At 39.1% G+C, this 25649-nt stretch overlaps 1 protein-coding gene and 2 non-coding genes across 5 annotated transcripts; 2 read left to right on the top strand and 1 right to left on the bottom strand.

Moving 5' to 3' along the window:
- Nucleotides 1-301: 301 nt before the first annotated feature.
- On the bottom strand, nt 302-20137 carry LOC113881600 (SCAN domain-containing protein 3). Of its 3 annotated transcripts, XM_027524652.1 has the most exons (4): nt 19111-20137; nt 8241-8388; nt 4417-5912; nt 302-2446 (listed from the first exon to the last, which is right to left on the bottom strand). In XM_027524652.1, the coding sequence occupies exons 1-4, from the start codon at nt 19528-19530 to the stop codon at nt 530-532; spliced, it is 3981 nt and encodes a 1326-aa protein (XP_027380453.1). In that variant the 5' UTR covers nt 19531-20137; the 3' UTR covers nt 302-529. The 3 variants fall into 3 exon arrangements, with proteins under 3 accessions (XP_027380453.1, XP_027380454.1, XP_027380455.1); XM_027524653.1 differs by lacking the exon at nt 302-2446 and having other exon boundaries at nt 3379-5912; XM_027524654.1 differs by lacking the exons at nt 302-2446; nt 4417-5912 and having other exon boundaries at nt 7150-8388.
- Nucleotides 14860-14932, top strand: TRNAK-UUU. Its single transcript has one exon. It is a non-coding gene; the product is annotated as a tRNA-Lys (tRNA).
- Nucleotides 20138-22422: 2285 nt separating the features above from the next.
- Nucleotides 22423-22494, top strand: TRNAQ-UUG. Its single transcript has one exon. It is a non-coding gene; the product is annotated as a tRNA-Gln (tRNA).
- The last annotated feature ends 3155 nt before the right edge of the window (nt 22495-25649 follow it).

Here is a 25649-nt window from a genome sequence, read left to right as displayed (position 1 = left end):
TTTTTCCCACTGAACTTTTATAAGCATTTGATGGTTTTCCCCACTTTACCCACTTAAACACTGCATCTAAACGTGCACCTACAAAACAAACTTATCATCAACTTCCAACCAAACCACCCAAGATCAGTTTTACAAATTTAACATCTTACAGACACCCACCCTTGCATTCAAATTCTAATTCTACCCCTTGAATTCACTTCACTGATCAAGTCTGCCGTTTCAAAGAAATGATTCCCGATCTTGAAGTCATTCTTTAACTTTAATAAATTAATAAAAAACAATAATAAAAATGCATACAATATACAAGACCAAAAATTTTAATGTTAGAATGAACAGATTTAAAATTACATCCTAATAACTATAACAAATTTGACAGGGAAAATAAGAGAAGTATAAAAAGTGTACACTTTAATATACATATAGGCAATTTATATATAGAATTGCTAATTTAATAAAAAACTTTTCATAGTTCCATAATGCCTATATGTATACTTTGAATGAACACATTATAAATCAGTATTTAAAATTTTTAATGTGATAAGTGAGCTTGCTTCTTGCTCGTTAATTTGTCTAATCTAGGTTGGATTGATGACAATGCTACTCTCAAGGGATAATGTATATTTAAACTGTTTCTATGTTTTGTTTTAATAACACTTAAGGTAGAGAACCCAGTCTCACAGAGGTATGTTGAGGGGAACAGAAGAAGAGATTTTAAAGCAATCTCAGCAAGCTCAGGATATTCATTTTTAACTTTTATCCAAAATGAAGCAAGTGATGCTGTATTTTCAAAATTCATTTTCAATCCTTCATCAGTAGCCAGATTCAACAACTTACCCTGTAGGATTATAGTTAAATTTAAATTATCTTTTGATGAAAGAAATGGATTTTGTATCCATGAATTTCCTATGCGTGGATCTTCTGTTGAAGGAAAGTACAATTCAAAACAATCTGACAAATTTGTAAGATGTTCACTGACAACTTTTTGTAGATGTGCAATATCAAGATCATTACCTACTTCATTGATAACTGTTGTTAAATTATGGAACATGTCATAACAATCTGTAGAAACTCTTTTTTTCCAAGCTTTTAACTTTTGTTTTTGTCCTTCAATCTTATCTGCCATTGAAAAACATGTTGCATTTTTTCCTTGCATGCAAACATTAAGATCATTAAAAATACTGAAGATGTCAGATAAATAAGCAAGTTTGGCAATCCAATTCACATCTTTGAAAAGTTGGGACCAAACTGGCTTCTTGCTTTGCAGAAATACTAAGAGTTCATTTCGTATTTCAAACAGTCTTGATAGAACTTTTCCCCAGGATAACCACCGTATTTCAGCATGCAATAACAGTTGCTTATGATCAGCTTCCATATTATCACATAATAAAGAAAATAATCTTGAATTTAATGCATTAGATTTTACATAATTCACAATTTTTACTATGTCAGTAAGCACACTATTCAGTTCAGCTGATATTTTTTTCATAGCAAGACTTTCTCGATGAATGAAGCAATGTGTTATTTTACATTCTGGTGCAAGTTCTTTAATCTGGTTAATCACTTCAGAATGTTTTCCTGTCATTGAAGCTGCACCATCAGAACACACTCCTACACAAAACTTAAATTCCAAACCACATTTGTTGACAACATAATTCTTCAGAGCTTCATACAGTTCTGAGCTAGTTGTGTTTGTTGGTAAAGAGGCTGAAAAAAAGAATTCTTCCTTTATATCATCATCATGTTCAAATCTCACATATACTAAAAGAATTATCATGTTAGCAATATCTCTGCATTCATCAAGTTGCAATGAAAAATACTTAGCTAGTTTTATTTGTTCTATGAGTTGGTCTTCCATATCATTCGCCAGTTCCTGAATACGTCGAGCTATGGTGTCATTGGAAAGTGGTACTTGAGCTACCTTCTTTGCTGCAGATTCACCCAACATTTCTAAGCAAACTTCTTTGATGCAGTCCTTCACTAGTGTCTCAGCAATTGTGTATGGTGTTTTAGACTTAGCAACCGGAAGCGCTACTTTATAAGAAGCCCTCAAAGCACTAATGTTTATGTGAGAAACATTGAACACATGCTTTGGTTGGTTTTTCAATTCATTACTCTTTCTTTCAAAGAATTCTTTTGGTTGTGAACTTATTTCTTTATGTTTTGAATATAGATGCCGCTTAAGTTTTGATGGTTTCATCGCTTCATTAGCCAGTACATCTCCACAGATAATACACTGTGGTTTCAGCACTTCACCATCAATTATGGCTATGAAACCAAACTCAATATATGAGGGATCATACTTCCGAGTAAAGCTAGTATGAACTCTTTTGGTTTTCACTCCCTCAAGATGACTTCCATTGTTACCATTTCTTTTGCTACTATTGCCATATTCAGAATAGGTGTGTCTTTTCTTCACAAAAAAGTCCAGTGAAGCTTGTTTTGTCATCTGCAAATTAGAATTAAAAATAAGCAATACAAATTTTACTTTCCTCCTTATTAATAATGTTAAACTAAAAATTAAAAACTAGGCCTGCATCATCAAAAAATCTACAAATAATAAAAGCTGGAAAGATGTGGGAAAAAAGGAACTCTTCTTCTATACTGTTGATAGGAATGTAAATTGGTACAGCCACTATGGAGAACAGTATGGAAGTGCATCAAAAAACAAAAAATAGAGTTATTGTATGATCCTGCAATCTCACTCCTGGGCATATATTCAGAGAAAACTATAATTCAGAATGATACATACACCCCAATGTTCATTGCAGCACTATTTACAATAGCCAAGACATGGAGGCAACCTAAAGGTCCATGAACAGATGAATGGATAAAGAAGATGTAGTACATATATACAATGGAATATTACTCGGCCATAAAAAAGAATGAAGTAATGCCATCTGCAGCAACACGGATGGACCTAGAAATTATCATATTCAGTGAAGTAAGCCAGAAGAAGAATGATAAATAAATGACATTGCTTATAAGTGGAATTTAAAAACAAGATACAAATGAACTTATTTCCAAAACAGAAAGAGACTCACAGACATAAAAACAAACTTATGGTCAGTTATTAAAGGAGAAAGATAGGGGAGGGATAAATTAGGAGATTGGGATTAACATATATATACTACTATATATAAAATAGATAACCAACAAGGTCCTACTGTATAGCATAGGGAATATACTAAATATTTTGTAATGACCTATAAGGGAAAAGGATCTGAAAAAAGAATGGGTGTGTGTATATATATATATATGTGTGTGTGTGTGTATATGTATCAACATGTATATACATATATGTATATATACATATATAAACTGAATCACTGTGCTGTATACTTGAAACTAACATATTATAAATCAACTAGACTTCAATTTAAAAAATTTTACAAAACCAGGCTTGATTAAAAACATAAAATTATTTTTAAATTAAGTTATAAAGATAAGTAAATGCTTACATTTTCTCAGTTTTACACACTTCTGGGTTACAGCTGACAAGCTAAACAGCATATCACACATTTTAATGTGAACCTATTATACTTGACTAATTTACAACTGCTATCACATGTGATTCACCTTGAGAGTTTAACATCAAGACTGAATATTCTATTTGAAAAGATGAGTTCATTAATCATGTGCTTTGTATCTGCAATGTCATATTGTTGTAATTTCCAAGTACTCTCAATATGTGTACTTACCTCACTGTGAACTAGTATGACAGTTTGCAGACCATTACTGGTCTGAAGAACAAACTCTAAATACCACTGGCCCAAATCACATGTAACCTTCATATTTCAAAACAGTAACTTGAACACATATTAGTTCTACTTTATAAAACCTAATGATTGAAAAATCTCTTTGGCCTTATTTCACACTCTGCATTTTAATCATAAAACCAAACTTTCCCAACAAAACTCATGTCTCCCAACCAAATTTATCATTCCCTGACCTTCCTAAATATTTCTTCACTTGACCTGAGATGCCCTTTCTTAGCTTACCTCTCCACCCGCACTTACATACAACTAAAACAATGTAACAGTAAGTTCATCTGTTCCCAAATTTATCCTTCTGTAGAAACATACCACCAGGCATACCATTTGTCCCCTGGATCCTAGCTTTCTCATCCCCCCAAGAAATGCGTGACATCAGAAAGAAGAGATATTACTGCTGCTCACTCCAGAACAATAAACAAAGCAGCATCCAAGGTTATAACTTCCAACTTGAAAAATGAGTGGAGGGAGGACATTAAAAGTAATTGACCTTTTTTAGAAGAAAATATATCCAAGATGGCCATCATTGTGCTTTAGTGTGCCATGTCAAAACTTTCTCACTCATCATTATCACAGTAAAGAAGAAAGAGGCTCTTGCCTTTCTTTGATCCACAACAAATTCTTTGATCTACACTCAAATTCTTACCCAATCTCCTACTTTGTCTGATGAAATCGGTGTTTCCGATGGCTTCAACATTTTGAAAGGTTGAACAGTCAAACTTCTTGGAACCTCATCATGTTTCCTTTTCATTGTAGTGGTCTGGTAGCAAAGACTACAAGTTATTTTGTTACAATAACCCTCAGTCTCAGGTTGAGAGGGCACTCCACAGATTGCATGGATGTTTCTACAACATGATTCACAACTATTAGCACCTATGCATTCTTTTCCACAACACACACATGATAAAAAATTCAGTCTGCTTTCAGGAACAGTTTTTCGGGCTACCTTAGGAGTAATAGAAAAAATCTCTTCAATATCACTACTATCTGTTCCAATCTCAATGTTTTCTTCATACTGGGCTCTTAGAGTATTTCCTGATTCTTTATCAGCCTGTTCCAATTCATTTTCTGTGTTCAGGCTGGCAACAAGTTCTTCAGTTGACTGAGAATGAGAGAGCCCCAGTTTAGCTTCAGAGCTAAATGCACCCTCACATAGAGTCTGTTGCATGCCTCTGTGATGGGGTTGATTTTGGGTCATTTGAATAAACCACAAAAATTCAGCCCAGTGTGATGAATTGTTAGTTTGCATCCAGGAGATAATTCGATTTTGGATATCCTCATTAACTTGATTTATAGAACTTAGGCTTTGGCAGGGCTGAGGATTCCCATGAACAATTTTAAGTTCTGGCCAAATATTACTAAGTTCACTGACAATCTGGCTTGAAAATTCCCTCCCACTGTCAGACTGTAGAACACTGGGTGCTCCAATAATTGTAAAAATATCTAAAAGAGCATGTGCAACCTCTTTAGGCCTTTTAGATTTTAATGACCGCAAAAAACTCAAGTTTGTACGAAAGTCTTGATAATGCATAATAAATTTATACTCTCCATCAGGATTCAACTGCATGTCTATAAGATCCACTTGGCATCTTGAGTTAACTTCCTTAATTGGCTTTGATGTTAGAACTTTCTTGAGTTTTGAATGTTTCTGTTGGCATGGTTTGCAGAGTGTCAAGTACAGCATTATAACTTCTTTTGTGATGTTCTTGTATTTTGCTTGTAACTCTTTTTCCATGCGTGTACGTCCACCATGTCCAGTGCTGAGATGTGTGTCATGCAATATGTCAAATAAGTCCTCACTGTGTAAATAAAACCGTATTTTATCTGTTTCCCCATTTATAGCCTCAATTAGCTTCTCATGACCTTGTACAATGATCACATCAAATCTAGCCAAGCGCCGGTAGTCAATTGATTCTTTTTTTTCCTTAGCCTTAGCTTCTTTCACTTCCCTGATTAATTGACAGTACTTTGCTTTAGAAAATATCTTGGTGTTATTACTCTTGTTTTCCAGTAACACTGCTAAGCTTCTGAAGAACTTTTCTCTCATGTTTTCTGGTTCGATTTCTGCTTCATTAGCATCTAAACTACTAAAGTTATCATCACCCATGCTTTGAGACATCATGGAAAGCCACAAAAATGATCCTAAAATATAAATGAAAAACCAATTAGAATATTTGGGAATATAATCTAAATACCATATTGCCCAAATAACCACTAGAGCTTGGAGTAGAAGTAGATATGAACACATAAGAGGGGCAGCACAATTTTGATTAAGAAGTCTACCTTTGGAGGAATAAAGAGGGGTAGCCAGGAACAAAAAGTTCTGATAAAGAGTAGAAGGCCAGGTTATGACTTTCCAGAGCAGTATCCAGGGTTAACCCTAAAGTAAAGCACTGTTTTATGTAAAACAGAAAACAAATTGATGTTATAATTTTTTTTCATTTATTTATTAATTACACAAAAACTATTTTTTGGCTAGAGAAGTCTCAGAAATACAGTAATAGTTTTTTTTATAGAATGATAGTTTCTTAATTAATTAATTTACTTATTTTGGCTGCATCCAGGTCTTAGTTACAGCGTGCAGGGGGGATCTTTTGTTGCAGCACCCCAACCTTCTAGCTATGTGACAAGGCTCTGGAGCCCACAGGTTCAGCAGTTCCTCCATGGCATAAGGGATCTTAGTTCCCATGTGGATCTTAGTTCCCTGACTCCACTGCAAGGGGACTGGACCACCAGGGAATGGATGCTTAACTACTGAACCATCAAGGAAGTCCTAATAGGTGTTTTTGTCTTTTTTTTAAGTTTCAGACTATACCACATTTTGTTTTATTCAGTCATGTTAGCTGGTATAGCAACATCTGGGGCTTAAGTTGAAATATCGTATATTTACATCAGCTCCCTTTTGGTGCTTGTAAAGCTATAAACCCAATATAAATACCCTTACTACTGATTTTGATAAAGAAAGAGCAGCAGACAAACCTGAAGTCGTGAAAAATCTCTGGTTTAATATAAGATATTAAAATAAATGTTTGGACTATTCATAATAATAGAAACATTTAAATAAATCAAATTTGGCTAGTCTTAAGGAAGCTATTTTGAAAAAATCAAAAAGAATAATTTGGAATTAGCATATAACCTCGAAAGTCCTATAGATGCTTGGAAAAAATACTTTTTCTCAAGTTGTTTGATAATTTGCATACCAAATATTGAACTGGTAAATTGAAATAATTCTCAAATGTTAATAATTTCCAAAGCTTCGGAATTGTGTTTTGGCCTCATTTAACTCTCAGTTGTTCCAACAAGACCTCCTTGATCATTTAAGCTTACAGTGAGTTCTCCTTTCTTGAAGATATAATTTATCAATAACATAAACTAGCACTGTAGTACTTTCTTCTTTCACTGTTTCATATGTACAACGGACAAGACTATAAGTTTCTAAAGAAGCAGGGATCACTTTTCCTTCTAGTATTTCTTCCACTATCTAACATTTTATTACAAAGAAAAGTGTTGGATAAGGAGTTCCCTGGTGGTCCAGTGATTTAGAATTGGTGCTTTCACTGCTGAGGGCTGGGTTCAATCTCTGGTCAGGCAACTAAGATTCTGCAAGTCAAGCCTTGGGGTGCAGCCAAAAAAAAAAAAGTGTTGGATAAAAATTTGTTAATTAGCTTTATAATGAAGATGACAACACTCCTGAAAAGTGCTATTTCAAAGTGTGACTGAAAAGACCATTATATAGATAGTATTTCTTTCCACACTGATACATTTTGTATCATGCTATGGAGCCATGAACATAAAGGTAAACAAGGATAAACCAGGGGGAAGAAAGAAATATAAGGCAATGTAAATGAGAACCAAGAGAATATGAGCTTCAGAAATTAGTACAATCAATATTAGTAGGTCTATGATAAGCAGAAAATATGGAATTGCTAGGGATGTAAGAAAAGAAAAAGTGATATCAATTAAGCCTTTTGGAAAAGACAGGTGCTCCAGAACCAAGCCAGCCTGCACCACTGCCTCTACCACACATTACACTGTTAATAGTCCTTAGATCTCTAGTGGACATGGACTTCAGAAATTCCATTTTCTTCGGTAGGATTTCTAAGTAATAGTTCCAATCTTAAATAGCCATATGTAACAAGAATTGGGGAGCAGAGGCTATAGAAATGGGACCCATGGCTATATTGACAAGTGATCCACATTTATATACAGAGGCATCTTTGATTTATCTATCCACAGGTACTTAATTCCATTGCAAGTTATCCATGAAAAATACTGTGTTCAATTATTTTTTACATTATTGTTTGATTGCTTAAGTCAAGTTCATTAATAGCATTACACTATACTGGTTGACCTTTCTTTCAGCTATATTCACTAGAAGCGTCAATGGAATAAAGTTTGATAACCTTTCAATGAATGGGCCCTTCCCTCTCCCAAATCTCATCCTCTTTCCAAAGACTAAATTATCCTCACCATTATCTTGAAGGAGGTGTGATTCTGGAGATTCACATTCCATTCTGTCTTCTATAGACTGGAGATGGGTACCTAAGGACTCCTTTGCAGTATCCAGAAGAGTCTTTTCTTCCATTGGAACTTCTTGCTCATATGTGCCCTGTGGGACCTGGGGATAAATAGGTACATTTGGAAATTAATATAATGTTAATAATATCACTGCATAAACCATAGCTAAACCTTAAAACATTTTTCTACTGAAATGGAAAGGATATAAGAAGAAAAAGTCTTCACTGAATTCTTAAGAGGAGTGCTAGATAGAGTAAGAAGAGAAATAAAAAATGCTGGAACAAATAAGGTCAGAGCCATACAACAGAAATTAGACAGGAGTTGATATGCAAACCTATGGTTTTTGTTTTGGGAACTAAGAATGGAAGCACATTAAAGGAATATTCCCTAAATTGTGATAACTGGGAGAAAATTGTAAATGAGTTTCAGTAGGAGCAATCAAAGTAAATATTTGGGGTGAAATTATCTAATAATGACTAATGAACTATTTAAACCAGGAAGAAATCGGACAGTTGTTTTAGACCAAATGTGGAAAACATTAGCCGACTGTGTTATGTATGGACGCAGGGGGAAAAAGCCAATCAAAGTGGGTAACTGTGTTGGGTGAAAAGAAAATATTATTTTAGCCTTACACCAATCATCTAGTACTCGTGTCATAATTAAATTCACCCTATTGTCTCCAAAATATACAGTTGATCCTTGGACAATATTGGCTTGACCCTTAGGGGGTCTATCTACAAAGCAATTTTTTTTCCAATAACAAATAATACAGTACTACACAATCCTTGGTTGGTTGAATTTGCACATGCAGGAGCAGATTTGGAAGAACCCTGTATAGGGATGCAGGTCAAGAAGCAACAGTTAGAACCAGACATGGAACAACAGACATGTTCCATGTCTGGTAACAACAGACTGGTTCAAAATGGGAAAGAAGTAAGTCAAGGCTGTATACTTTCACCTTGCTTATTTAACTTATATGCAGAGTACATCATGGAAATCCTGGACTGGATGAATCACAAGCTGGAATCAAGATTGCTGGGAGAAATATTAACAACTTCAGATATCCAGATGATACTACTCTAATGGCAGAAAGCAAAGAGGAACTAAAAACCCTCTTGATGAGGGTGAAAGAGGAGAGTGAAAGTTATTGCCACTGACTTTAAATAAACACTGTCTTTAATATAGAAGCATGTTTGGGAATCCCTTGGTGGTCCAGTGGTTAGGATTCAGCACTTTCACTGCAGTGGCCTGACTGCGATTCCTGGTTGAGGAATTAGGAACCAAGATACTAGATAGATAAACACACACACACAAATACATACATATAAACATGTTTACCTCCAAGTTATCTATATGGCACTGTTTGTTACACATTTGCTTACCATATTCTTGGGAAACCAGAAGTAAGAACATATTTAAAGCTCTTCATGGGAAACAGATGGGGAAACAGTGGAAATAGTGTCAGACTTTAATTTTGGGGGCTCCAAAAAAATTGCAGCCATGAAATTAAAAGACGCTTACTCCTTGGAAGGAAAGTTATGACCAACCTAGATAGCATATTGAAAAGCAGAGCTATTACTTTGGCAACAAAAGTCCATCTAGTCAAGGCTATGGTTTTTCCAGTGGTCATGTATGGATGTGAGAGTTGGACTGTGAAGAAAGCTGAGAGCCGAAGAATTGATGCTTTTGAACTGTGGTGTTGGAGAAGACTCTTGAGAGTCCCTTGGACTGCAAGGAGATCCAACCAGTCCATTCTAAAGGAGATCAGTCCTGGGTGTTCATTGGAAGGACTGATGCTGAAGCTGAAACTCCAATACTTTGGCCACCTCATGCGAAGAGTTGACTCATTGGAAAAGACCCTGATGCTAGGAGGGATTGGGGGCAGGAGGAGAAGGGGACGACAAAGGATGAGATGGCTGGATGGCATCACCAACTCGATGGACATGAGTTTGAGTGAACACTGGGAGTTGGTGATGCACAGGGAGGCCTGGCGTGCTGTGATTCATGGGGTCGCAAAGAGTCAAGACATGACTGAGCAACTGAACTGAACTGAACTGAATGTTATTCCTCCTTCAGCCCGTATATAAGTTGATATATTAAATCTTTGTAAAATATAATTCTGTGAATCAGTTGTCATAACATTCAATAGGTATGTCTATCTGGACTGTGTTACAGTCTAATGTCTGATTGTGCTAAGTCTAGAAATGATAGTCAGTGGACAATAAGAAAATCTTGTAATAATCCAGGAAGGTGGTTAACAGCCAACTGTTTGGCACAGTTTGTTATCAGTAATCTAGATTGTTTCTGTCTGGCCTTTCAATCATTTTAATGTCATTATTTGTGTTATCAGCTTACTATAGCTTCTTCTTTAAATAGTCTTTGCCTATAATTTACCAGATGAAGTCTAAAGCTTCAGTGCCATTCACCAAAAGGAAAAAAAAAGTAATAAAACTTGTGTTACAGTGTGTTGTACTATTTTAGTTTAGGAGAGTTTTCATTGACTTGTAGATCTTTTACTCATTTCTACACATGGATATTTGTTAATCATATAAGCAACAAGTAAACTGGGAGAGAGATGTGTTAGGTAGATTCTATTCTATTCTATTCTAATGAAAGTAGGTCCATTAATGAAAATAAGTATTCAACAGCCAATAACTTCCCAAGTCTGTCTTAAGAGAATAGCAGCCTCTGGGACTAATCACATCTCCATGATTAATTCTAAAACTGAGTAAGAATGAAAGTTAAAAGGAGGGGAGGAGCTGTTACCTCCTAAGAACCAGAATTCTGATTTATAGCTATTTAATATACCTTAATGGAGAAGGAAATGGCAAACCACTCCAGTACTCTTGCCTGGAAAATCCCATGGATGGAGGAGCCTGGTAGGCTGCAGTCCATGGGGTCGCTAAGGGTTGGACACGACTGATCAACTTCACTTTCACTTTTCACTTTCATGCATTGGAGAAGGAAATGGCAACCCACTCCATGTTCTTGCCTGGAGAATCCCAGGGATGGGGGAGCCTCGTGGGCTACCATCTATGGGGTCGCACAGAGTCGGACACGACTGAAGTGACTTAGTAGCAGCAGCAATATACCTTAAAGTGAAAAGAACACAAATAACTCTACAATTGGAGGCTTTGAGTATGGCTGCTGCTGCTGCTGCTGCTAAGTCGCTTCAGTCGTGTCCGACTCTGTGCGACCCCAGAGACGGCAGCCCACCAGGCTTCTCTGTCCATGGGATTCTCCAGGCAAGAACACTGGAGTGGGTTGCCATTTCCTTCTCCAATGCATGAAAGTGAAAAGTGAAAGTGAAGTCGCTCAGTCATGTCCGATTCTTCTCAACCCCATGGACTGCAGCCCACCAGGCTCCTCCGTCCATGGGACTTTCCAGGCAAGATTACTGGAGTTGGGTGCCATTGCCTTCTCCCTGACTCCAATTCTTTAAGTGTGCCACTTACAGTGGAAGTAGCTTGGCCATTTCACATCCCTGCCAAAGCCACTCTCTTGCAAAGATCCCTGTAGAAGCCATATTGCACTCAAATAGAACATTTCAATAGTTTGCCTTGCCAAATATTCTTAACTTGGTTAATTTTTAAAATTTCCCTCACTGGGCCTTGGATTTACAAAAATAATTTCTCATTCATATGACATTTGAATCTAAAAATGTTCATATAATCAAGCACCCTAGCCTATCGTGCAGGAGACATCAAATGAGAAATAAACATTTTTCTGAATATGATTTTTATGGTAAGTATTATAAACTTAGAAAAAGGTGCATAACTCATAAATGTAGGGCTCAATGACATCACAAAGTGAACTACTCATTTAAAAAAACAGAACTTTATCAGCTACTTTTGTCCGACCCTCTTCACTCAATGTATCTACTACTCTGACATCTATCATCAAAGATTCATTTTGCTTTTTGGACTTTACAGAAACAGAATCATATAATATATATACTTACTTTTGTCTGGGTTCTTTTGCTCAACATTATATTTGTGAAATTCATCCATATTGTTGAATGTAGCACTTGCTCATTCATTTTCATTATTATATAGTATTCAGTTATACAAATACACCATGATGTATTCATCCATGACAACTTTTAATGGACATCTGTGTTGTTTAGAGTTCTTGGCAATTATAATAATGCTGCTATGAATATTATTTTGCATGTCTTTGAATGTGTTTCTGTAAGATATATACCTTGTAGTAGGTTTGCTGGATCATGGAGTATGGTTACACTCGGTTGATATTTCCAAAACGGTCATAACAACTTATTCCTATCAGTAGTACACAGGCATTCTACTAGCTCAACATCCTTACTCAAATTTGGTCACATCAACGGTGGTTACCAAGTTTGTTTTAATTTGCATTTTTCTGATCACTGTGTGCGGGTGTGCTAAGTCACTTTAGTCATGTCTGACTCTTTGCGACCCCATGGACTATAGCCCGCCAAGTTCCTCTGTCTGTGGGATTCTCCAAGCAAGAATACTGGAGTGGATTGCCATTTCTTCCTCCAGGGGATCTTCCCAATCCAGGGATCGAATCCACATCTCTTGTGTCTCCCGAATTGGCAAATGGGTTCTTTATCACTGTGCCATCTGAGAAGCCCAAAACAGACTTGCCTCAGGTCCCACCAAAATCTGAACTTGGATTCCTGGATTCAGAGTCCAGAGGGCAAAATACTGTCAGAATTATGAACTCTAATAATTCATATTCACCAAGCAGAACAAGATGCTCAAATAAAGTCTAGTAAAAGGTGTCAGTGGATGTCAGTATTCTGTGGGATGGCTTGAAAATTTGGGTCCATAAATACTGGAGCCCAAACTGCACATAAACCAGAAAATTCCAAAAGGAAACCGTCACTGATATCTGAATGAAAGCCAAGATGTATTATAACATTATGGTGGGATTTAAGGAATTTATGTGTCATGTTCCTTTTCCCCAAGCTGGACACCATGTTATAAACTTACTTCCTCTTCTCAGACAGAACAAAATATATAAGAAACCAATTTTCTTTTAAAATAAAAGTTCATAAATGGTCGAGCCATTTCCCTTTGGTAAGTTTTTCCCTTCTCTGGTCTTAAGAATAAAAGGTCTTATGTAGATTTCTTTATATAGTATCACAGCATGCATCTCAGTTTGCCTAAATCTTTCCATAACTGAGGTAAAGGAGGTCCTGGAGGGAAAGATATAAGTCATCTGGGAGACAAGGAAACTATTTATAATTAAACAATTTTATCAATTCTGTAAAGTTGGTATAAGCACAACCAGAACAACTCAAGACATGAAACAAAATATAGATATGGCTTATTGTGATGCATTTATCACTGACTCCTCCTCCTCCACAACCATGTACCCACACACATCTAGCCTCTTGATTCCTCTGCATTTCCATTTGAGAGACCAGTCCAAGGCAGGTGGGCCTGGTCTTAGAAGGAATGGGAGGAATTCCATTCAGCCTTTACCACAGAAGTGTAAAGGGTGCCTTTGGATGGCAAAAACAAATTACAAAGGTGAAATTATCTCAAACCGGTTACGACAGTCATTTGTCTTTCACTATATAACTCCTAGATTTTGTTTTTTAAGTTTCTAATAAGAAACTTGGTCATAAAATAGTGGAGTAAATATGGCTGTATTCATTAGAAATGCATGCATTTCTCAATTGATTATAACACCCAATTTACAGTGGCTTAAACAAATTGGGGTTTATTTTTGTCATATGTTAAGAAATCCAGAGGAGGGCAGTTGCTGGCATTGATTCACATACCTAACAGTTGTCAGGGACCAGAGCTGTCTTCATTCATAACATATTGGTGGTCATCCTAACATTTGTCATCACGTCATGGTCACAAGATAGCTACCATAGCTCTAGACATCATATTCGTGTTCAAGACAGGAAGTGGGAAAAGGCCGAACTAAACACCCCACTCCAGTACTCTTGCCTGGAAAATCCCATGGATGGAGGAGCCTGGTGGGCTGCAGTCCATGGGGTCGCTAAGAGTCGGACACGACTGAGCGACTTCACTTTCCCCTTTCACTTTCATGCATTGGAGAAGGAAATGGCAACCCACTCCAGTGTTCTTGCCTGGAGAATCCCAGGGACGGGGGAGCCTGGCGGGCTGCCGTCTCTGGGGTCGCACAGAGTCAGACATGACTGAAGCGACTTAGCAGCAGCAGCAAACACATATGTGCCATTTTATAAGGAAAATATAAGCTTCCCCAGAAACTCCTAGAAAATATGCTTATTTCTTTTTGGCCAGAACCATACTGCCTGGCCAACTCTAGTACAAGGAAAGCTGAAAAGCATTTAATTAGGTACATAGCCAACAGTTAGGTAGATAGCTTCCCCAGTGGCTCAGTGGTGAAGAAACCCTCTGCCAATGCAGGCAGGAGACACGGGGAAGATACCCTGGAATGGGAAATGGCAACCCATTCCAGTATTCTTGCTTGGAGCCTGGAGAATCCCATGGACAGAAGAGCCTGGCTGGCTACAGTCCATGGAGTTACAGAGTTAGACGCAACTGAACACGAAGACTATGTCTGAGCCTCTATTTTTTTTTTTAAGAGAGCCTGGATAGCTCAGTTAGTAGAGCATCAGACTTTTAATCTGAGGGTCCAGGGTTCAAGTCCCTGTTCAGGCGTTGCTCTAAAGTGTTTTGGATAGCTCAGTCAGTAGAGCATCAGACTTTTAATCTGAGACTCCACAGGGTTCAAACCCCTGTTCAGGCTTAAGTGAAAGTCCTTCAATCCTGTCTAACTCTTTACAACCCCATGGACTGTATAGAGTCCTGAATTCTCCAGGTTAGAATACTGGAGTGGGTAGTCTTTCCCTTTGGGCATAGATTTTTAGGCTCCTCCATGGCTCAATGGTAAAGAATTTCCTGCAGGTTTGATCCCTGGGTCCGGAAGATGCCCTGGAGAAGAGAATGGCAATCCACTTCAGTATTCTTGCCTGGAGAATCCCAAGGACAGAAGAGCCTGATGGGCTACAGTCCCTAGGATCACAAAGAGTTGGACAGACTGGAGCAACTTAGTGTAGCCAACATGAAGTATTTTTTTATGGAAGAAAGAAGGGGTGTACAATAGATACTGGGCTGGCAGTTAAAAGCATTTACAACAATGGCATTTTCCCCTTCCTTCAGAAATCACACAGAGACAAAACAAAACAAAAATAGAAAAACATTTATGCAATTATACAAATTTGACATTTAACCCTGAGTCATGTGAAAAACTTTCCAATATAATCAGAGCATAACCCTAAACATTACCCAGTATTGACCAAAGACAAAGTCCTACCAGACGAGGAAAATTTTAAAGTAACAGGTACATGTTAAGGGAAAAAAAAAAAACACCAATACTGTTTATTTGAAACAGAAAAGGTGTGATGGCTAGAAAAAAGAGACTGCTTGTATAGGAATCTATGCAATAACACATGAACTCATGAAACAACATGCTTTCTGTAAAAGTACACAAAAACTAACAGGATTTATGGAGAAAATAAAGTTGTAGGGTAGATTATTTAAATTCTACACAGCTTTGTCAGGAGATATTAATAAAACTACAGAAATTCCAGTAAAATTACAAGTATAGACAAAAAGACATATTAGACAAAAAATATTAAGTATTTTTAAAATATTAAGTATTCTAAGGATTTTTAACTTAGAAAAGTGATGGTATCTTGTTAGAGGTATAAGGAAAGGGTGAGGCAAGGGTCAAGGGATATCATCATCAGAAGTTCAGATGGGCAAGCATTTGCACACTTTTCAAGAAATGTAGTGAAACTACAAAATACATAATGACAATTCTGGCTCATCATCTTGTTTTTATTTTCTGACACTGGCTTATAAAAAGATAATTCGTTTTTTCTGCTTAAATATTTTCCTTCTTTCATAAAGAAGCTATTTCATGGTTCCAAATAGGACTTTATGCCATGAAGTGAAATCCTGCTGCATTCTACATTGTAGTCAAGTTATCATCTATCTACTGCCACTACTTCTCTATCATACTTAGAGCAGAAGATAACTGAGAAGTAGAAAGCTCTTGTGGGGTAGATTGTCAAACTGTATCATCATCTTACAGACTTCCATTTGAGCCTCAGCACCTAACTGTTGGAGTTCTTGTATACAGAGAGCTTCTGAATGAGACTGCAGCAGTTCCTCAATATCTCCACTCAGCTTTTTCAAATCCAACCTCCTCTGCAAGAGTAACATAAGTTGCTTTGATTTAGTGGAGCTCTTCTGAAGTTTTCGAAGCCTTTAGAATCATAAATTAAATCAGGGAGAAAAATCTTTTTTTTTTGGCCGTGTCAAGTCTTAATTGTGGCACTCATGCTCTCTGTTGCAGCATGATGGCTCCTCTCTAGTTGTGGCGTGCCAGCTCCAGGGCACGTGGGCTCTGCAGTTTGCTGAAAGAGAGTTCTCTGGTTGAAGCCCACAGACTTTGCTGCCCCGTGCATGTGAGATCCTAGTCCCCTGACCAGGGATCAAACCAATGTCCCCTTCATCGAAAGGTGGCTTCTCAATCAGTGGACCATCAGGGAAGTCGCAATCAGGGAGAATCATACCACACCCCATGCAAGTACGCTTTTGTGACATCATCTCAAGCCTCTATAATAATACCAATTTCAAGTTTAATGCTTTATCAATTCCAGAATTCAAAAACTGTGTGTGCATCATCACCTGGTGTAGATGCAATAAACACCTTGAATGTTATCCTTAAATAATAAGCTTTAATGACTGTGATCACACCCTGATTAGAGGGCTGAAGAAAAGTAGTTGTATTAGGAGGTAAAAGAGAACTTTAATAGTTGAAGAAAGTTCATCAACTGTTGGAGGATAGCTTAGTGTATTACTGAGAATTACAAGAATTTTGAAAGAAAAGTTGTTTGTTCCTCTTGCAATATTTTTTAAAATCATCTATAAAACATCACCTAGAAGATAAGTAAATATCTGCCCTGCGATCCAACCTTTCTTGTAGACTTATAGTAGATATTCAGGCTAATCTTTACAATTATTTTTAAAGCTTGTAGGTTGGCAGAATAATATATTACACAGGCTTTAGATTTAAATTCCTACTGGCATTTGCACCCAGCATCACCATCTTAAATACTGGACCTTCTGTTTCCCCCTTCAAGATACAGGCCCTTGAGATCACTTGCTCCAAAAGAGAGTGGTTTCATCAAAATTAAAAACCTGATCTAGGTTATATACTTCTTTGTCAATCAAATTTCTTAACACTGGGGGAAATGTCTTTTCAGCTTCTTTGTACTCACAGCTTCACCAGAGAGCTAAATATTGTGGAAATCATAGCAGTTCTTGAAGCCACTAAACCAGCCACTATTTGTACTAAATGAAGGCACTTCTGCACTTTCTTCTTTAGGTCATATATATTGCTAATGTCTTCTCTTTAATTTTAAGAAAGGCTACTTCTCATTGCTTCTTTCTTTGGTATAAAATTCAAACAAATGTTCCATTTCTTCCATTTCCTTATGCCTTGTTCTAACAAATTTTGTAGCAATTGCAGCTGTTCCAGCTAGATAACTTTCTTTTATTTTCCCAGCATTGTCTCTAACTGTTCGTAAAGTTGACTCTTTTATTTCAGTTGCATGTTTTTTCATTTCTTTCAAAACATTTTATAATTTTGAGCTTTTCTTTATTTGTTAAATCTTTTCTTTCATGCTCACCAGCAGAAATTTTATCACCAGCACGCTTCTGTGGCACTTGCAACCCCCCCTTGCTTGCTCATTTTCTGGAACACAAAAAGGTTTAGCAAAGATTGCACCAAAATAGGAGGAACTATGCACGTAAGCGCTTCTAAAACAGAGACAGGGGCCAAGAGGAAGGATATGGAGGTGAATGGGCAGTATGTACACGTATGTCTTCACAACTTGCTGTACTAGGCTATAGTCATATAGTTTGGATTCAGATGCTCATACTTAGGTGGCCCAAAACATCAACTTTCAGGGAAAACTCATACATGAGCCGACACAATTTCAGCATTACATTGACTTATTTCCCTATTTATCAGACTCATATGAAAGATTTTGCATTCCAGAAAAACATGTTAATAGATCATAAAATGGTTAAAACGTTCTATATATATATAAAATGTTCATATTTAAAAAAGAGTTCAGATAAATGTGTGGATAGTATCTTACAGAAATGGGAGTGTTTGACAATACCCATAATATTCTAAAATTACTCATAAAAGGCAAATGTATGCTCTTAAAAATAACCTCTAGTGTGATGGACCTCACATACCAACAACCCCAAGTACTGAAAAGTATCTAGAAAATGATGCAATTAATCTCTTCATTGTACAGATGAAGTCATCAAAGTCCAAAGAAGGTGTGTGCCTGAGGTTACATAGCTAATTAGTGAAAGAGCCTATTAGAGAACCCAGATCTTATTATTTACCATTTCCTGATATTTCCATTAAATGAGGCTACTTCTCTGTTTCTCCTAGAAGGTATTCCTTATATTCTTACACTGATTTGCTTCCATATATGGTCAAAGTAGTGGGCATCATAAGAAGAGATAGCTACTTTTATCTCACAGTCACTGAATAAAATATACTTTTTATTCACAAGCACTAGACCAAGGTTTCCCATTTGGTTTCCCATTTCCTTATTAGAATCAGCTACCACCAACATAAAAATTGTTATCCCAGAAGCATGAATCTATTCATCTACACCAGTGATCAAATGATAATGCCCAGAATTCAAATTTGCAGCAGTCAGTGTGAAGTGAACTCCACTCACTCCACCTTGGACCCACAGCACTCAAATTCTCCACGAAAGATGGCACCTCCAATTTCTCACCTGCTGTCTAGGTTCATCAAGCTCCCTCTCCAAATCCTCCAGCACAGTCACCACCTCCTCGCCACTCTCAGGATGATGCTCCCGTACCCAAGCCTGGAGCTCCTCAGGCAGGATGGTCAGGAGCTGTTCCAGCACCAACAGTTCGAGGATCTGCTCCTTTGTGTGTGTCTCTGGGCTCAACCACAGACGGCAAAGTTCCCTGAGTTGGCTCAGAGCCTCCCTGGGTCCGGGAGTCTCCTGATAGCAGAACTGCCGGAAACGTTGACGAGAGAGTTCCCTGCTGTAAGACAAATTCTTCTGTAGGAAGGATGCCTGATCCCAAATAGGGTCTTCTTCTTTAACCTTTATTTTGATAATCTCCCCTTGTTCCTCTGAACCCTGCCCAGCCAAGGCTGGGATGGCCCCAGGGGCTGCTGCCATCCTTAGCTTGGCCTTGCTCCAACTAGGATCTAAGGAGATGTGTGATTTTATTTGAGGTCCCCACGCAGTCTTTGGTCAGGAAAGCTTTTTTTAATAAGAAAATCCTGTTGACACAGACAAATTACAGACGCAGCTAAATTTTTTTTTTTGTTTAGGTGAAAACAGGGCAGTTACTTGATCAATTCCATTGAAAGTGAAGCCATTCTCTGACAAGACAGGAAATTGTGAGTTCAGAACTATTCACTAAAGCTCCAGGAGCACAAATTGAGCGGCAGCTTGCTTGCGAGACAGAAAACTGAGGAAACTCTGGCCCTAAAGCCTGGGTCTACTATCCCCAACAAGAAAACCACACAGGTCTCTCTGAAACCGGCGCTCCGAGGCCCAGGCCCGGGATGGGGGGAGAGGGAAAGGGGCTCTTTCCACACCGCTAGCCGTCGGCGGGGAAGGCCCGATTGCCGCCGCGCAGACGCCCTCTCCCCTCCGCCACTTCCCCCTCAAAGGAGCTCGTATTGTCTCGAGAAGTGGGCAGAGAAGTGGGCAACAAGCGACACTCCCGGGCGAGGCGGTGGCTCGTCTCACACACCCGCCTCAGACCCCAGCTCGTTCCAGCCAGGCCCCGGGAGCTGCGCTCACTTCCGGTCCGCTCTAGGATTCCAGGTGGTGCAACCAGCTCGGTGGTCGTGGTAAATCCGAGCGGTGAACATGAGGTCACAAGTGCTCTGTAAATTGTTCAGAGACTTTGCTCTCGAGTTACCCAGTTACCGGTGAAGAGTTTTCACTGTGTGAGTAAAGCTAATGAGGGGGCTGCACTGGGTTTTCTTGTCACGGTGACAATCTGTCGCTGCACTAAGACCTGCAGCACTCATCGCTGCGTCCTAAAACAAAAGCAGAAGAGCATCTTGCCCAGTTAGCGAATTCGTAGGCTCCACCTGGCCTTTTCACGTTAGATGTGAGCCACTCTCCTCTTTCCCAGTAGCCGTAATTTAGACTCAAAAAGGAAATGTAAAATCTAGCTCCTTCTTTCCCTTATATAGATGGAGGGGAAAATCAAGATCCATATAGTGAGCTTACCTGCTAATGACAGCAGTAGCTATTCCTGCTACTTCTGGCTCTGTGAGCCATGCTGTTAACAATCCTGGAAAACTGGCCCCAGAAAACTAACAAGGAAAATCTGGACGTGTTTTCAGAGTCTAAGAAGTCGCTAGAGTTGGGCGACCAGAACATTTATACCTGGCTCAAGCTCCTTCAGACAGTGTGCTCTGCCAGGCAAGATATTCAAAGAATGGATGTATGTGAACAAAGAGAAAACTGTTTCAAGAGGAAGAGGCTGAGGCACCGGTGAATTCTGCTGGAGGTCTAAAAGCCCAGGAATCATCTCAAGTGCCAGCCTAATTCCTCTTCTTCCTCCCCACCCAGTCTGCCCCCCACGGCCTTGCGAAGAGCACTCAATAAATAATAGATGCCTGAGGAATATTTGTTGAATTGCTGAATGTCTTCCTTTTCCCATTCTTTTTCGTTCTACTTTGATCTCTATTAGTTACTCACATTTTGGCATTTCTGATTCAAGCGACTTTTAAGAATCAGAACGTTTCTTTTGGAGATCTTGAAATCAAAACTTCTTACTCTTGAGATCTGTAAATGTGCTGAGTGAGTCGCTAACGTCGATGAAATTGTATATGAAATTTTGTCCATGTGCCCAAGTCATCAGAACCTCAAAAGGACTGAGATGGATGGCCCCATCTCAGTTTCTCCTTTTTCTAGTCACTATAAAGATGTTGCATTTATCTTTTGTGGTTTCTCCCTAACTATTAATCCCTTGTAGTCAGGGGTTCTGTCTTCTACTCTTTCATTTTCTGCACGCTCTGATCACCACCACACTGAGCAGTCAGCACGGAGTAAACACAACTTCTAAGTCCTCTACTGGAGGGCATTAATTTTGGGGGGTACATTTTTCAATTTTAATTGCTGAAGCAGTTATATCTCACAAAAGGGAACAGGACAAAATCTTAACCTATTTAAAACTGAGTATATAAATTCACAAACTATGACAAAAATTGGATCATGCTATATATTACATTTCAGCAAATTGCTGAATTTTGCTTGCTAGTCTTAGACTAAATCTCTCCTGAAACTGCCAAGCCAACATGTGTACCTATATCAATCCCATTCTTTCTAGTATATTATTTCTATTGAATGGATATGCATATTTTCAAGTTTCTGATACTAAAAAACATTACAGTGAGCATCTTTAGATACATTTTTTAACTTTCTATATTTTTATTTCTGTAGAATGGCTTTTTTAGAGAAAAATTGCTGAGTAGATCATTCTTATAGATATTGCCAAATTGCTCCTTGGAGGGGTGTTTATCATGTTTCACTAAGGGCGTCAAACCCCCCTCTAAGGCCGTGTAAAGTGTCGCCCTGTATGAACATATATTTTTGTAAAACTTGTAAAAGTATATTGTAATGGAAATTAGTTAAGACTGCAGCCTCTTTTTCCTCCAGTTTTCCCTCAGATACATCATATATGTCTTGGAGTAACTGTATCTAATTTTGTGTTGAGAATGTCTATTCTTTCTCTTAAAAAAAGAGCCTTGTGTTCTTCTTAAGAAACTCTTGTAAGTTTCAAACTTTACAAAACCTGGATCCGTCTCTGCTGGTCTTCTGAAAGTTAATTTATGCTCCCAACCGAAGCAGAAGAGAGAGTGCGTGAATTGTCTTGAATTATATTGTGCCCATTGCTTCTTCCCCAGCAGCAATAAAGCATCAGATTTCATTATCGGCGTGGACTCAGTGAAACTTGATCTAACTCGTCTGGGTTGAAGCTACTGGAAACCTACTGTGGAGGCAATATTTAACTATAATTGCGGACGGGGTCTTAACCTCTCGGTTGGTCCCATGGTGTAATGGTCAGCACTCTGGACTTTGAATCCAGCAATCCGAGTTCGAATCTCGGTGGGACCTCACAGGGGAACATTTTATAGTTCGCGTCGGAACTGGAGAAAAAGTGTTCGCTTGCTTTACACAAATGTGGTCGTATTGGATTCTCCTACTCTGTTCGAACCAAAGTACCGAATACTTCGCCTGGGAAGTAACAGATTCTTTAAAATCAAGCTTTCCAAGCGCACAAAGTTCAACAGCAGGGAGGCTGAGTAGAAATGGTGGCGGTTCCCAGTAACCTCAGGAACTTCTCAGGGGCCGGGCGGAACGGCTCCAGCAGCGCCAATTCCTTGATGCAGACAGCATCTCAAAATCTCCGAGGTACGAAGGCCTCCTCGCCGCCGCGCGGGCTCCTAAGCCGAAAACCCCGCGTACCAAGGAGCTGAGCCTCTGCCCGGAGCGTGCTTTCTCCGCTGTGACACACACGCCCGGGGTCACTTCTTATCCCCTCTTCCCTTTCCCATTTCACCCAGACAATTCACTCTCGTCTGTCTTTTCTCATTCCTTCTTCTCATTCTTATCATCCACCCCAAATGCAAAGCCGGATGGGAAACTCCTCGAAAACTTGCAGCCGCGGAGAGCGCGGTCCCTGCAGTCTAAGCAGAAAAACTCACCTCCCGGCGGGTCGCTGGCCTCACTGCGCCGGGAGCAGGCGTTCCCGATTCAATACAGAACGCCCGCGTTTGAAGAGAGTCAAGTGCACAGAAAGTGTTGCACGCGGTGGAGGGGCCCGGAGAGGAGTGTAAATTCGGGTGAGAGAGGCTGCGGGTTAGTGGAACGCCCTTTGCCTTCGCGGTTCTCCAGGTGTCTTCTCTCTTCCGCCACTTGGACCCGCAGGAAATGGAGAAGAGGTTCTGATCAGACCTCTTCGGAAAGTGCCAAACACCTGCATCCGAAGCACCCAGGAAACAGATCCCCCCGAGCAGAGGCTCAGGGACAAGAAATGTCCCCCTGTAAAAGTACTCCGTGTGTAGACGGGAATCAAGTTGGAGATAAAGCTAATCAAACTTGCAAAGTCCGGTTAGCTCTGGGAAGACACTGTGCCGTTAGAGAGAGAAAGGTGGGCATGTGGGAAGAAAGATTTCCTTCAGCTGGGCCGGAACTAAATTAGGAGAAGACAGGTGTCTATGTTCTATAGAAATTAACCTCGTCTATGTCATAAGAAGCAACCCTTAAATCCAGTGATCTATTCTCAGGTTCCTTCCGAGACATTTTAATGTTCTCATACGTTGCAAACTACCGCACAATTGCAATCATTTCACACGCTAGCAATGCTCAAAATCTTAAGATTGGGAAACAGTGGAAACAATGACAGACTTTATTTTCTTGGGCTCCAAAATCACTGCAGATAGTGACTGAAGCCATGAAATTAAAAAACGCCCCTTGGAAGAAAAGCTATGACCAACATAGACAGCATATTAAAAAGCAGAGGCATTACTTTGCCAACAAAGGCCCATCTAGTCAAAGCTGTAGTTTTTCCAGTAGTCATGTATGGATATGAAAGTTGGACCGTAAAGAAGGCTGAGCGCTGAAGAATTGAGGCTTTTGAACTATGGTATTGGAGAATTCTCTTCAGAGTCCCTTGGACTGCAAGGAGATCAAATCAGTCAATCCTAAAGGAAATCAATCCTGAACATTCATTGGAAGGACTGATGCTGAAGCTGAAACTCCAATACTTTGGCCACCTGATGCAAAGACCTGACTCATTAGAAAAGGCCCTAATTCTGGGAAAGATTGAAGGCAAGAGGAGAAGGGGATGACAGAGGACAAGATGGTTGGACGGCATCATCAACTCAAAGCACATGAGTTTAAGCAAGCTCTAGGAGATGGTGAAGGACAGAGAATCCTGCATGCTGGATTGCACAGCATGCTGCAGTCTACAGGGTCGCAAAGAGTCAGACATGACTGAGTACCTGAACAACAATATGTAACAAAAAATTTAAATCAAGTCCTACTCTCACCAATAACTCACTGAACTATAAATATTTCATTGACTCATTATGAATTACTGTTGGTTATGCAAGACCCTATGCAGAGTACATCATGAGAAACGCTGGGCTGGAAGAAGCACAAGCTGGAATCAAGATTGCTGGGAGAAATATCAATAACCTCAGATATGCAGATGATACCACCCTTATGGCAGAAAGTGAAGAGGAACTCAAAAGCCTCTTGATGAAGGTGAAAGAGGAGAGTGAAAAAGTTGGCTTAAAACTCAACATTCAGAAAATGAAGATCATGGCATCCGGTCCCACCACTGCATGGGAAATAGATGGGGAAACAGTGGAAACAGTGTCAGACTTTATTTTTCTGGGCTCCAGAATCACTGCAGATGGTGATTGCAGCCATGAAATTAAAAGACTCTTACTCCTTGGAAGGAAACTTATGACCAACCTAGATAGCATATTCAAAAGCAGAGACATTACTTTGCCAACAAAGGCCCGTCTAGCAAAGGCTATGGTTTTTCCTGTGGTCATGTATGGATGTGAGAGTTGGACTGTGAAGAAGGCTGAGCGCTGAAGAATTGATGCTTTTGAACTGTGGTGTTGGAGAAGACTCTTGAGAGTTCCTTGGACTGCAAGGAGATCCAACCAATCCATTCTGAAGGAGATCAGCCTTGGGATTTCTTTGGAAGGAATGATGCTAAAGCTGAAACTCCAGTACTTTGGCCACCTCATGCGAAGAGTTGACTCATTGGAAAAGACTCTGATGCTGGGAGGGATTGGGGGCAGGAGGAGAAGGGGACGACAGAGGATGAGATGGCTGGATGGCATCACTGACTCGATGGACGTGAGTCTGAGTGAACTCCAGGAGTTGGTGATGGACAGGGAGGCCTGGCGTGCTACAATTCATGGGGTAGCAAAGAGTCGGACACAACTGAGCAACTGAACTGAACTGATGCAAGACTCTAACAAATTAAGGTTACTAAGTTTATGAAAACAGATTCTTTTGTTTCCTACTATGGACACTTGACTGTACCTCCACTTATATGATCTGTGATGATGCTAATTACAGGGGGAAATAACATTTCTGCTTGGGGTGGTGCCTTAGCAGGCATGCTCCTATTTTCTTTCCACCTTGTTGATGCTAATATGATCCAAAGTACCCCCCTAAAATATTCTCTCTCTTCTGAATTGACCTGATAGCCTTCCCTATGTAGGAAGTTTCTAACTGCAGCCCCT

This window comes from Bos indicus x Bos taurus, chromosome 23, assembly GCF_003369695.1.
Source record: "Bos indicus x Bos taurus breed Angus x Brahman F1 hybrid chromosome 23, Bos_hybrid_MaternalHap_v2.0, whole genome shotgun sequence".
In the NCBI taxonomy this organism is placed as follows: domain Eukaryota; kingdom Metazoa; phylum Chordata; class Mammalia; order Artiodactyla; family Bovidae; genus Bos; species Bos indicus x Bos taurus.
This window is presented reverse-complemented; position numbering and strand designations above follow the sequence as displayed.